We start from the raw sequence: 13775 nt of genomic DNA on the forward strand, positions 1-13775 counted from the left end.
AGACATCTTAACCAGGTTTCTAACTCAATCCTAGCCAATTTGGCATTAAAAAGACAGACCCATCAAACATTTAGACATGACGGGTCTCTCCAGTTCTTGATGTTTGACAGATCTTTCTTTTTGATGCCAAAATGGCTAAGATTGTGTTAGAAACCTGATTAAGGTGTCTATAGAAAGATATTGACATGCCCCATCAAAAATTCTAAACATTATGGGGTCTATCTACAAGATTTTAAGTTTTTTACACGGTTTGTTCTTTTTTTTTAAGACAGAGCAGTCAGGTCTCAATGTTTGATGGGTCTGTCTTTTGGATGCCAAATTGGCTAGGATTGGGTCAGAAATCTGATTAAGGCGTCTATAGAAAGATGTTTATAGGCCCCATCAAAAACTCTAAACATTATGGGGTCTATCTACAAGATTTCAAGTACTTTAGACAGTTTATTCTTTTTAAAAAAGAACAAAACTGTCTTAATTTGTAATAAAATATGCACTCTCCACGTAGGGAAAAGTTTTTCACAAGGGCTAGGACTCGAGCTGTAGTGCTCAGGAGAGGTGAGTAGAAATCAAAATTCAATAGTGTTATCTCATTGTCATTGCTTGGACATGATTTGTATCATTTTTTGATAGTTTTTGACCAAAACTGTAGGGTTTATATTGAAAAGAGTGAAGCGATTGGTTTTTTTTTAAACACCCTTTATGTCCGGAATAATGGATATATAATATACGTGGATAATATGACAGGAGAAAAATTGCAAATTGCTGACATTGAACTCATTTATTGGTCGGTTCGTTCATCCAGTATGAGCGTAAGGGATGGGGTAAGGGGGTGGATTATTAGCCAACTCCGAGTATCACTTTATTAGAGAACATGAAAATCTGGCGTAACATCCAAGTATTAATAAATCCATTATATTTTGACGACCTTTGCACACTAAAGTAAAAAATGTCCTAATCGATTATAGTCGCAAATATTCCAGGGCATAGTTTTTACAGGGATCTTAAGGGACAAGACAATGGAGATAAATTGATGTGCATCCATAATGATGACAAACAAAATAACCCCATTTGTAGATTTAAATGATTGGTTGAAAAATTTGTAACCAACCAGTCAGGACCCAAAGTTTTGCACTAACTAATAATATTTCGCGGTTATAAAACTTTGGGTACTAGTGTCCAATGTCCCCTCCCTCCCGAACTATTTAGCTGTGCATAATTTATTATGCAATAGTTGGACATATTTTACTATTTTGCGCATTTTTGTTAATTATATTTTTAAAGGATACACCAACATAAATAAGCTTATATTTTTAACTAACTAACCCTGTGCTGCTTTTATTATTATACCTTGGCCTAACCTAAACTAAAGTAAAACACAAAATAAACTTTTTCTGTGGTTGAAGTTGAAATTTTAAGAAAAAATTGTTATATAATTTAAAAGAATGAAAGGTTTCGTGATTATTATCTTATTTTTAAGTGTAAATTTAAAGCCATAAAATAACTTTTTCTTTTTTCAATTTCAGGTATTTTTATTGGAAAACCATGAAGTGTTACAACCTGCAGACCTAGGCTTTCTCCATCCCGCCGCAAACAGCCTGACATCCCACTCGCTGCTGCCAGTCACCTGCCTCAGCCGTGTCAACACACTGCTGAACCAGCAAGAGCGCAGCGCCAGCGGCCACCGCCATAACTATTTTCACAACTTCCCGCATTTTTCACTGGGAAATTTTGTCATACGGAACGGCGGCAGCAGCAGCAAACGGCTGCAAAGTAGCAGCAGCAGCAGCAGCGGTAGCAGCAACAGACACAGACATCAATCTGCCGCAAATCAAGCATTGATCGGCAGCGGCGGCAGAATTATTGATACCTCGTCGCTGGATGTTTTGTCCTGGGTGGCCGGCAGAGCTAACTCAATCATGGTAGAATCAGCGGGAAATTCAGGTAGAAAATATAAATATACTCTCACAGGGAGTTACATACACAGACATACAGACCAGGGAGGGGGGAGACATTGGGCTGTTTATTACACTAGTACCCCAAAGTTTTATAATAACATTTTCCTATTCGTTGGCTCAAAACTTTTGGGACTTTTATTGAATTTTGATTGGTTGGCTTATTAGGTTGAATGTTCAAACTTTTTAACTAGCAATTGTAATCTACAGAAGTTGTAATTTTGTGTATCATTATTGGGGATTTACATTAATAAAAGCAAGAGACAATATATTGATGTATACCCCAAATTATAAACAAAATTATCCCCATTTATGAATGTCCTTAAAGTTATTAGGCAAACGAATGAGTTAACGTATTTATAAAACTTTGTGGACCAGTATAAACTCTTCTTCCCTAGGTACATAGTTTTTGATCTTGTAACGTGTTAAGAAAAATACAGCTTACAAAATAAACCTTTTAGACTAAAAACTTTAATGTATTTACAAAATTGTTTTATCATTAAAAACACAAAAATTTGGGACTTATTTTGTATTAATTTTTAGACAGTGGAAGTAGTGATCAAATGACTCGCTCCAACTCCGGGGGCTCCGGTGGGTCCGGTGGCTCCGGGTCCGGCTCCGGAGGCGAGGGAAATCATGGCTCCGACAGATCTAACTCTCCTTCTTCTCAGGTAAAGATCAGGGATAGGATAATAAACGAGAAATAAATCTTCCCCCAATAAAGATTTCACACTTTTTTGCGTGGGGGGGGGGAGGCAGGGGTTTTTGACTATTTTTGTTTTTAAGGATCTATACAGAAAATTAAAGTAGATCATGTTTTATTTATTTGTGTATAATAATAACTTTTTATTAGTGGAAAATTTTGAAGCATATTATTACCTATGTAGTTTTTATTCAATAAAAATATAAAAAGAGTTCAAAGAAATATTATTTTACCTAGAGTAAATATTGTTTTCCATAGTACCTAGGTACCTTATTTTTAGGAATCTGTAAATTTTTATTTTTTATTTTCATTGGGTCAGAAAATTGCATAAAACCAATCTAAAGCTTAAAACTAAAAATGAAATAGCCTAAAACCTTATGTGGAACTTAGCTCTAAATTAGAGAACTTTTATCGGTTTAGGAGTTAATGAAATCTTAAGCTTTAGACAAAAAAAACAACCTTACTACGATACCTGCTACTAATCACACTCATTATAATGGATTTAATATACGTGGATATTATGACAGGGGAAAGTTTGTTTTCCAATTTAGGTTGCAACTTTAGAACTTATTTATTGGCAATTTCTTTCCTCCAGTAGGAAATAATGTGGTATTAGGGTTGGAAGAGTAGGCGAAAATATGGTGCAACATCCAAGTAATTATATATCGATTATCATTGTTTATATTTCAGACCGCTGCCCCGAGGCGTAGCAACTCTTTCAAAGAGGTGCACCCTAAGTTCAGAAAGCACACAGCAAATGAATATCTGGCACAAGCGGATGCGGTCAGAGCACACAAGTTCAGCAGACAATCTTCTGCGTAAGTTTTTTTTATTATCTTATGAAATTTTTATCAAAATCTCAATTTTATTTTCAATATACAGAGTGTTTCAAATGTAATTTAACTTAACCCATTTACCCTTGACGAAAATTAGTCACCAATATCTTATTTTCTTCACTGGCTTTGAAAATTATATATAATATTTTTTATGGTTTTCAACAAATAATGCCTTTAAACCTTGTTTTTCCCCCAAGTTTATTTTAAAAATATTTATTGATCTAAACTACAAGGTTATTGCTTTTTCCAAACACCAGTTTTGATACATTTCATCCGCTATCATTATTAAAGTCTCACTTTTTTTATTTTGGAAAAGAAATTCAAATTCTAATTATTTTAGATATGGTTCCTCTTCCCCTCCCCACAGCTCTAGTCACACCTCCCTCTCTCCCACCACAACTACAACAACAGAATCAACAGCTGTTGCAAGCAGATTATCAAGCGGTTCCACAGCTATATCTCCGCCGCCGGCCGCACTATCCGGCCTAACAGCCAGTGAGCTAGCGTCACAACATATAGCTGCCGCGGCCAGTCTGGCTGCTATGATTGCGGCTAACCAGCGCCGCCACCAGCTGCTAGAGAGTGCCGGTGAGCCTATGGATGCTGATGAGAGCAGCGGTGGAAGCAACAGTTATGATGCGCCGCTGGATTTTTCAATGAAGCGCCGCTCCAAATCCCCACCCCCACCGTACAACAAATACGCCACGCCAAACCCGTTACGCCAACACTCACCGCCTACCGGGACAGTACTCCGCCAACACGAATCAGGGTCACCGCCTACCACGGCCGGTCTCAACACAGCACCCCTTCTGTTTGCCATGAAATCTCTACCACCCCCATCATACCCCTACCTCAGTTTAAACGGGGCCACTGTTGCTGCCGCCGAGCCACCCCCACCTGCTTATCCGCACAAAGTACCCGCCGCACGGCCACCACCGCCAACATATGAAGCCGCAATCGCCAGCAAACCGACGTCACCAACCAGTCTTGTTAGCGGCGCTTCTAGCGGCTTGCAAAGAATCTCGGCGGCGGCCAACGGCGGTAATTCCGCGTTCTTAAACCTTACCCCGCGTAGCTCCGGTAATTCAGTACAATTTAGCCGAACCTCCCCACCTGCACCCATTTCTTTTGGCGGCGGTAGCCGGACATCGCCGTCCCCGACGGCGGCGGTTGTTAAGCCGGAACCAGAAAGAGCTGCCGGGTCAATCCGGTTTAAGAAAGATCTGGAAAACAAAGAGAATGAGAGGGAAATAAGAAAGATTACCATTGTAGAAGGTGAGCTAATTTTTTTTGGAGCACTACCTAACAAATATAGCTTTAATAAAAGGTATTAGGGAATATCATTTGGAATAAATCTAAAACCTTTTTTTTATCTACAATAATTTCTATTTAATAATCATTTTTGATAATATTATTGTTTTTAGAAAACCCTGTTGGTTCATTGGAAGAGCATTTCCGCAAGTCACTGGGGGACGAATACTCAAAATGGTTCCACCAGGGCGGTGGCGGCGTTCCACCCCCTGTACCCTCCCCTGGAGACATGGAGATTGACGTGGGCACAGAGAAACGGCGGTCAACCGACAGTGTTAGGGAGGGTGGTGGTGTTGTCCCGCGGATAAAGGGAGAGAAACTGGGGGAGGAGGAGGTGCTGAAAGCATTTAAGGATGACCAAGATATGTCCGGTTATACAGGTATAACACTTACAATTCAGGGACCTAAATGGATAAAACAATGGCCGATAAATTGGTGTAAATCACATGCAAAAATTCCCCTTCTTTAAATTACAATTTAGAAACATTTGGACACTTAACTTAATGAACCAACCAATTAAAATTCTATAAAAGTTCAAAAGTTATAAAGCCAACGAATAAAAAATACGTTATAAAACTATGCGGACGAGTGTAATAGACAGCCCAATGTCCCCTCCTAAGTAAATTTGGTTACTATTATTAAATCTTAATTGATTGATGTCCAAAATTTTAAAATCAATATAGCTACAAAAGAAAATTTTATGTTACATGTATTACATCCAGTTTACATTTCGTAAGTTTTTTTTAAAGAGGCATCTGAAATATTTATATGGTTTTTTTATGTTTGTACACGAAAGGCTTGTAATCTTTTTTCATAATTATACAGGCATCAGTTTTCATGAAAACTAATCTTGTTTTTTATATTTTAGTTGAGGACCACTTCGCGAAGGCGCTTGGTGACACATGGACAAAGTTACAGGAGAAGGGGGACCAAAAATCTTCGAAACCCACAATTAAACAAGAACTTGTGGCTTAGTGTTAGAATAAAAAACTTTTTAACAAATGAAAACAACAATAATAAAAGCATAAATTAAGTGAAATATTGCATAAAAAGTTACTCAAAAAAAAATTGGAAGAAGGCTGAACAAAGGGAGGGGGCGAAAGTGACACTTTTTGAAACCAAAACTAAAAGTTAAAGGAACTCAACTAAAAAAAGAGTTACAGGTCTGACATTTTGCATGGCAGTTGCTTTTTAGGGGTACAATATGGAACTGTAAATAAATGGCGTCGCAACCGCCGAAAACCGCCGAGAAAAGGCAAAAAAATTCGGCGGGAAACGGCGGTTTTTGGCGGTTGCGCCGCCGTTTCTTTGCAGTTCCATATTTTACCCCTATAAAGCAACTGCCATGCAAAATCTCAGACCTGTAACTCTTTTTTTAGTTGAGTTCCTTTGTTTACTTTTAGTTTTGGTTTCAAAAAGTGTCACTTTCGCCTACCCCCTTTTAATAACAGTGTAAAACAAAGTTAAAGAGCTTCCCAAAGTTAACCACAAAGGTGTCAAAAAAAAACATTTTTACACAGAAAAAAAAGTAGATTTAAAGTGGGATTTAGAATTGAATACCTATTTTGATCAAATTGGAATTGGAAGAAATAATGTTTTACTTATAAAAAAAAACCTCACTCTGACACCATTCTATTATAGTATTACCAAATGATATTTAATTGTGATTTATGTTTATACATTATGATTGTTAGTTGGTTTTTTTATTACCACCAGTCTCATTTATATTATTTTCTATATATGTATTGTTAATTATCCACAGGTTTTGCAATAGATTTTTATCGCTTCGTAATATAGACAGCTTTCCGCAGATAATAAAATAAAAAAATAATCAAAATTTAGTTGGTCCCGAGGGGCCGAAGTCGTAGGCCATCTAAACTGGTTTTATTAATTTTATTTGATTATTCGTGGAAAATTGTCTGTAATGCGATGCTATACATAATTTATCAGTATGGCTGAGGAGAACCGTTCCAATCAAGCGGATATTAATCGGTTTCAAATCCATACTGGAAAAAGAACGTGCAATTAAAAGGGGACTTAAATCACTTTTCATGTGATTTTAGTAAGAAAATGTCCCCTTTTATTTAAAAACTAAAAAAATTATGTTCATTGGTGTAAAATGTATTTTAATTTTCTCTAAAAACAAATTGTTGAAAATAAATTAGATTATACCTAACTGTTTATAATTCATCTAAATGTGGTTCATATTTTAAGGGGTGGGGGATAATTTTGTCTCTTTCGCGAACTCTGTGGGGATTGATAGGTTTCGGACTATGCTTACTAGGTATAGAAAATATCCGCTGAACTAGAATCCGATTGAACATGTTGAAAAATCATGTATAGCATCGTATTTCCATGAATATTGAAATAAAAATCATAAGATTAATACCAGTTTTGTTAGTCCGTGTCTACGGCCACTCGGGTTTAACAAAAATTGGTTTCAACCTATAATATTTAATTTTAATATCCGCGGAAGCTGTCTATAATACGATAAATAACTATTTAAACTGATTAAGAGGTTTAGTGATTTTTTAAAGAAAATAAATATCAAATGGAATCATACCTACCAAATTTAGTCTAACCGTAAACTCAAGCCCATTGATTACGATGTTTCAGAAAGTGACAAAACGCCCTACTTCCATTTATAGTTCCTTATGTTGGTAAAACACATGTGTCAGCCTGTGAAACTTGAAATAAACTGACAAAATATGAAAGTTTTTATTTATTCTAATTGGATAGTAGCTACTCCACAATTTAGGTTTGTACGTCCGTCCATAACTGTACTTTAGAATAGGAATGGCTGGATACTTGTCTATACGGTTTTGACCTTCTTGAGAAGGATTATTGGACTAGTACCCAAAGTTTTATAAGTACGTTCTCTAATTTTTTTGGCCTAAAAACTTTGGGGACTAGTGCTTAATCTTTCAAATTGGTACAAACAAGTAGTTTCGAAACTATTCTACCTAGGTTTTGTTTCATTATTAAGAATTATTTTAAAAGGGGACTATCCACGAACGAGAGCATTGATCCATAGTATTTTTTAGTGAATTACCAGGTTTATCCTTATACTAAAGTAACAGGATGTTTGTCTGTCTGTACCGAAGGATCTCGCTAACCGCTGAACCGATCGATCGGGTTCTCCTTAACAGGGTAGATTCTCATATGTCCTGGGAAGGTTTTTAACTATTTTGGGGGAGGGTACTACCACCCTCCCAAAAGAAATGACAAAAAAATTGAAAATTTTCTTAAAATCTGGGAGACTTCAACGTAACATTAAGAGGTATCCGTAACATAAAGAATTATCGTAAACTTTAACAAACAAAAACATTTAAAGTGACACTAGAGGCCTCTAGGGGCGTAGCCGCTAGTGTTTAATATTTGGTTTATCGACTAAAAAGCTATGTTTCACCATGGTTTTATATGAAAAAAACTTTGAAATGTTAAGCACTTTTTTGTGCAACATCATCAAATGTTTTGATGAAGTCAAACTGTTGTTTAAAAGTTTAATGCAAAAGTATATTTTGATTAAAAATGTATTGTATATTTTAAAAAAGGGTTGGTAACTTGTAATATTGTGAACAGTTTAATTAATGTACTTTTGCAATTTACAGCATTTGATGCTTTTCTGCCTAGTTATTTTATTTTGTCCTTTCAACTCAACAAAGCGTTTGTTGATATTGCATCAAAAAATGCTGTACATTTCAAAGTTTATTTCGTATAAAACAATGGTAAAACTTAACTTTTTAGTCGATAAACAATTATTAAACATAAACCTATTATATTCACTAACAAAAGACTATAGATCAATGCTGGAAGGTGCTTAGAATCACTTGCTCTCGTTCGTGGATAGTTCCCTTTAGAAAAGCATTAAGACTCTGTATATTAAGTTGTCAGTTAATTTAAAACTTCAACCAGCGGATGTAAAGCTGGAAAAAATCGGAGCTATATGGAAATCAGTAAAAATTGTGTGCGACTAAATCGCCGCTGAGTAAATCCCATTTCTCCCATGTACGGACAAAGTGAAAATAGAGTAGCCTCGCTAAAAATTATGTTTTACATTAAAAGTCAACAAATCTTTACCAATAAAAAGAGGCTATATATGTTCATGTATACAAAAGGTTCTATTTATTGAAACAATAAAGATTAATAGAAAAAACTACAAAAAATATTACAATTTATACATTCTACATACCAAATTTAAAATTGAATATTAGTAGCACTCCCGAAGTATTCCATTATAACATTGATACACTTTACAATATATTTTATTTTTCTTGTTCTTTAGCTTGCTGCAGTCATCTCCCAGGTTTCCTACATAGGCCTCCTCCTAAAAAAATTATATATATTCTGATTTGCCACCTTTGAAATTTGTCATCCTTGCTTATTCCTTCCTATTCTAGCGGCTACGCCCCCTTGAGGCCTCTAGGGGCATGTAAAATGTCTCTTTTCAATATACCTTTTTTGTGATTTCTTTTTGGAGGGTGGTGGTACCCCCTCCTCAAAAATATTTAAGTTATCCAGGTCCTATGAGAAGCTACATTGTAATTGAAGAATCCTGTCGGTTCAGTTATTATAGAGATCCTAAAGCAAACACAGACAGACAAACATCCTATGACTATATAAAGATAGATATGGCATTTAAAACAATTGATTTTATGGGAATAGACAATTTGGACAATTACTGGTAACAAGTTTGTAAACTACAAGTTTATACCAACCAATCAAGATTAAATTAAAAGAACCCCAAGACTTTAAGCAAACCAATGAGAGATCGAGTTTATGTTTTTGTTTATGACCCTTGTAATGGTTATGAATATGTTTATACTTTATATAAATTACCTCTTCGGTATTTTGATTATCCACATTGGTTTTGATATTATTGTCAGTAATATTGTTTCCTTCATTTTCATTATTTTCATCATCATTAGAATTATTATTGTTATCTGAGTTATCAATACTTCTTCCCTGCATTAATGGATATTGAATACGTGGATAGTGAGTGAGATTCTCTCACACCCTATTAAAAAGTTTTTCCTTCCCCCTTCATGTCTTTACCTTATCCTCTCCCCTGACCACGGAGGAACATATTTATCACTACCTTATGACTATATCAGGAACCCTAATTGGACGACAAAAATGTCCCTTTCACAACATCCACGTATTCTATATCCATTCCTGTGCAGAATCATTATCAAGGAAAATATTGACTCTATCATTTGTTCTTTGTTGCTGGGTTGCATTAGTTCCATTGGTTATTTCATTGTTGATAATATTTTCATGATCATCATTTGAATTAGTGCTAACAGTATTATCATGTTCAGTTTCATTTGAAGGATTTCTAATGGAAGAAGTTCTGGAGTCACTAAAAGATGTTTCTAAAACAGAAGTTGAAGTTTTAAAAGCAGTAGAAGAACCTATTGCAGTAGATATAAATTCTGGTGTAGTAGTACTTCCAAGTATAACAATATTGTCACTTGAAGAATCTTGAAGCAAATTTAAAGTAAAAGGTGTATCAGTTAAATATGTATTTTGATTGTCAGTTACATCTTGGTTAGCTGTATCAACTGCTAGATCAGTTTTAACTTCTCCTATTGGGATTGAAGTTGTTTTGTCAAGAGATGATTCATTAGCAAGATTGTTTTTTGTAACAGAGAAATTCTTTATTGTTTCAGTATCATTGGTAGAATCATAATTCTGTCCACTGGTAAATTCAAAAGTATCTTTATCAATATTATTTATTAAGTTGGCAGAAGCCTCAGTAATTGAAGTAGGTTCTGTTATGTTATCATTTATTGAGATTGTTGAAAATAAATCATTACTATTATCAGATGAATCAATATCATTTTGATTAGTATTAGAATTATCACTGTTAATTGCTGTGAATGCTTCAGTAGTAAACAAATTTGGTATTTTGTTGTTTGATTCACCAATTTTAGGAAGAAATCTTGAAGTAGTTGTTTTCTTGTTTTGGTTACCTAAAAATATATATTTAAAATTTCCTATTCTCATCTTTATTCCGGTTCATTCTTATATAAAAGTAATAGGATGTGTGTCTGCCTGAATTTTCTAATCCTCATAATGTGGCTTCTTATAAGTCCAGGGAAGGTTTATAACTAGTTTTGGGGAGGAGAAATCACTCTTGAAAAAAACCTTCCTTCCCATTTTTTAAAACTTTTAAATATCGACTTGCCCCTAGAGGCATTTATGGGGCGCGTACGCTAGTGAATAATAATTAATAATGCTGTAATGCTCTATATTTACTTATTTAAACTACATAAAATTACGTCCAAGGGGAGATAATAAATGGGTCCCCCCCCCCCTAAACTTTGAAACTCCTCATTTTAACCCCCCTCCCCAATAGGTCTTGAAAAGTATATTAGATTACCCCTTCAGACCTTTGAAACCCCTCAAAAAAAGCTTGGACGTCCTTGCTGACTTAATTAACATTATGATTCTAGTCTTGCCGTAGCAGCTTATAGTGCCTATAGAAAATATGACGTCATACAATACAAATGACCAATGTTAGGCCAGTATAAATTTCAATTGAATATTGGTAAAATTTATATTGGCTTGTCATTGGTCATTTGTGTTGTATGACGTCATTTCTTTATAGGCAATATAAGCTGCTTCAGGCTTACCAAATAACCAATCCAGGTTAGCTTGAGTTGATGTTGTGATACTTTGTGTAAGGAAAGTTGGATCTGTATACCCATCATAAGTATCACTAGATACTGACTCCAGTCTGAAATAAAACAAGGATGACAACATCCATAAGTAGCGAAGCACAAAAAACCATGGATGGTAATACGGACAAGGAGATTTAAAGAGCTAAAATCAAGAATTGGTTTTAAAATCATGAAATCTTTATCTCGTTTTTATAGTTATATTTTGCAGCATGACTGACAGACCGACGGAAAAAAATAATTCATACTGGAAGGTCATTAGTTTAGGGAATATTCAAAAAAAAAACGGCAGTTTTCTTGAATGTTAGCTGAGAAAATCAATTTCCCCCATAGCGTTACGGTCAAACTGGCAGACAAAGTGAATTATAGAGTAGCTTAGCTACTAAAAAATCAAATTAGAAATTAATATAAATGCAGTACCAAGGACAGTAGATAATGAATCTAAAGAAAAAACTATTCAGGTCAACTAGCTGAAAGTAAAAAGATCAATCATCAAGTTTTTGATAATGAAATTTGTTGCTTGGATTAGTTGCCCTCAGTTCATCATTTTTTAAACTACTAGCGGCTACAACCATAGAAGCCTCTAGGGGCACTTGAGGTTGGAGAGGGGGAAGAATAGACCTTCTCCCAGCATTTTCAATATCAGTACCCTCCCCAAAAATAGTTTTTAACCTTACATGGACCTACATGGTAAAGGAGAACCGTATCGGTTCAGCGGTTTGCAATATCCTTTAGTACGGACAAACATCCTGTTACTTTTATAATAGCATTTAAAAGTATGAATTTCAAAAGAACAACACACTTTTATAAAAGCTAAACTCTTAAAAGATATACCTTGTTTTACTTGGGTAATCTTGTTCAAGCATCCAAGCAGGAGTATTGTTATTTTTATCATCTCCTTCAACATTGGTACCAATTACATCAACATTTTCATTGGTACCATCTTCTTTAACATTGGCACCAATTCCATCAACATTGGTATCAATAACATCAACATTGGTATCAATAACATCAGTATTACTATTGAAATTATTATCATCCTCTGTGTTAGATTCAATAACAGAAATCCTAGTCCCACTTTCATCAATATTTTCTCTAGCAGTTGCTTCATTTTGGTCAGAATCAGCATTCATATTAGGTTTGGGTATTTCATTGATATTTTTATCTTCAGTAAATGTTCCTGAAAGAGTTTCTTTAATTATAAAATCATATTTATACAATATTTTTCTGTATAATTCACTAAATAAATTAATGTAACACAATTATAATACAACTCCTTTTTGTTAATTTTAGGGAAAAACATGTTTCAGGTCCCTACAGTGCACACTTTCTTTAACTTAAATATCCTAAAATAATCAAGGAAAACTTTATTTTTGGTCCAATTAAAGTCGAAATTAAATTGACTTTTTTTTTGGTTTTCCTTTACAATATGTTTCTATGGTCCTGGAAAGGTTAAACCTATTTAAGGGGAGGGTAACACCACCCTCCTAAGATAAATAGCTCCAACAAAAAAATACCTCCAACAAACTGTTTTATCTGCTAAGTACTAATGATATTGTTACCTTGAATTTCTCCAGATACTAAGAGATCATCCAAGAAATCTGTACCACCTAAGAAAATTTCAAATAAATTTTTTCATTTACAGTCGAAATAATGATCTTGTAATTTAGCAATAATCAATTAATATTTTGAAAAACTGGTTATTAAGGTATAATTGAAAATCCTGAAATATTTTTTACTGATACAAAACTCCCAATGTCAATGAAGAAAAAGTTTTTTTCTTCTGATTTTTTAAAGTTTAAGAATTATTTCATTGACAAAAAAACCGCAAATTCAATGTTTAATTTTTCAATTATGTCCCATCGTGCAATGCAAAATAATTAGAGTTACCTGGGTTCATATCATCTGAGAAATAATCTGCTATTTCCGATGGAGATGCGATGGGAAGGAGGACATTTTCACTACAGAACATAAAGTAGTACAGTTAATAGATTTATCAAAATTTAACGGATACGCCCTATTGTCACTTTGGGAGTCGTCCCTCACCCCCATTTTCTATTGGAGTTTTAAAATGCAGGTGAATTTGTTTCTAGGGGCGATTTTCCAAAATAGTTACAAACAATCCCAGGACCTATGAGATACATTATTGTAAAGAAGAATCACATTGATTCGGTGTAAAATAAGATCCTTCAGTACAGGCACCAGTAAGTCATCCTGTGTAAAAGGTAAAGTCAAAAAATTTTATGTCCTGACTTTTCAAATGGCACAAACATAAGTCTTTTAGTGCAATAAT

General features: G+C 34.6%; 2 protein-coding genes across 9 annotated transcripts in view; one reads left to right on the forward strand and one right to left on the reverse strand.

Moving 5' to 3' along the window:
* LOC145306285 (uncharacterized) overlaps window positions 1-7513 on the forward strand; it is a 30093-nt gene extending 22580 nt beyond the window's left edge. Inside the window, exons 2-10 of one of the 8 annotated variants that reach the window (XM_080148364.1) lie at window positions 1521-1938; window positions 2493-2620; window positions 3343-3470; window positions 3829-4763; window positions 4913-5179; window positions 5668-5887; window positions 6239-6587; window positions 6750-7062; window positions 7416-7513. In XM_080148364.1, the coding sequence (XP_080004490.1) occupies window positions 1914-1938; window positions 2493-2620; window positions 3343-3470; window positions 3829-4763; window positions 4913-5179; window positions 5668-5774 (1590 nt within the window). In that variant the 5' untranslated portion in view covers window positions 1521-1913 and the 3' untranslated portion in view covers window positions 5775-5887; window positions 6239-6587; window positions 6750-7062; window positions 7416-7513. Of the gene's footprint in view, window positions 1-1520; window positions 1939-2492; window positions 2621-3342; window positions 3471-3828; window positions 4764-4912; window positions 5180-5667; window positions 5888-6238; window positions 6588-6749 lie in introns of all 8 variants that reach the window. The other 7 variants (XM_080148363.1, XM_080148368.1, XM_080148365.1 and 4 more) reach the window with 7 other exon arrangements.
* A 1384-nt stretch (window positions 7514-8897) lies between these two features.
* LOC145305627 (uncharacterized) lies at window positions 8898-13442 on the reverse strand. The gene is made up of 7 exons (XM_080147326.1): window positions 13373-13442; window positions 13045-13092; window positions 12317-12662; window positions 11438-11541; window positions 9974-10774; window positions 9639-9763; window positions 8898-9126 (listed from the first exon to the last, which is right to left on the reverse strand). Exons 1-7 carry the CDS (start codon window positions 13380-13382, stop codon window positions 9010-9012), a joined length of 1551 nt encoding a protein of 516 aa, XP_080003452.1. The 5' UTR covers window positions 13383-13442; the 3' UTR covers window positions 8898-9009.
* Window positions 13443-13775: the final 333 nt, after the last annotated feature.

The sequence above is a fragment of the Acartia tonsa genome, chromosome 14 (assembly GCF_053477335.1).
Source record: "Acartia tonsa isolate MP-2025a chromosome 14, ASM5347733v1, whole genome shotgun sequence".
Taxonomy (NCBI): Eukaryota; Metazoa; Arthropoda; class Copepoda; order Calanoida; family Acartiidae; genus Acartia; species Acartia tonsa.

Excerpts from the sequence above, each read along its gene's own strand:
- LOC145305627 (XM_080147326.1), bottom strand. Across the intron at positions 12,663-13,044 it reads AGTATCTGGAGAAATTCAAG|GAACATTTACTGAAGATAAA; the intron begins GTAACAATATCA and ends AAACTCTTTCAG. Across the intron at positions 9,764-9,973 it reads TGATAATGATTCTGCACAGG|GAAGAAGTATTGATAACTCA; the intron begins AATGGATATAGA and ends CATTAATGCAGG.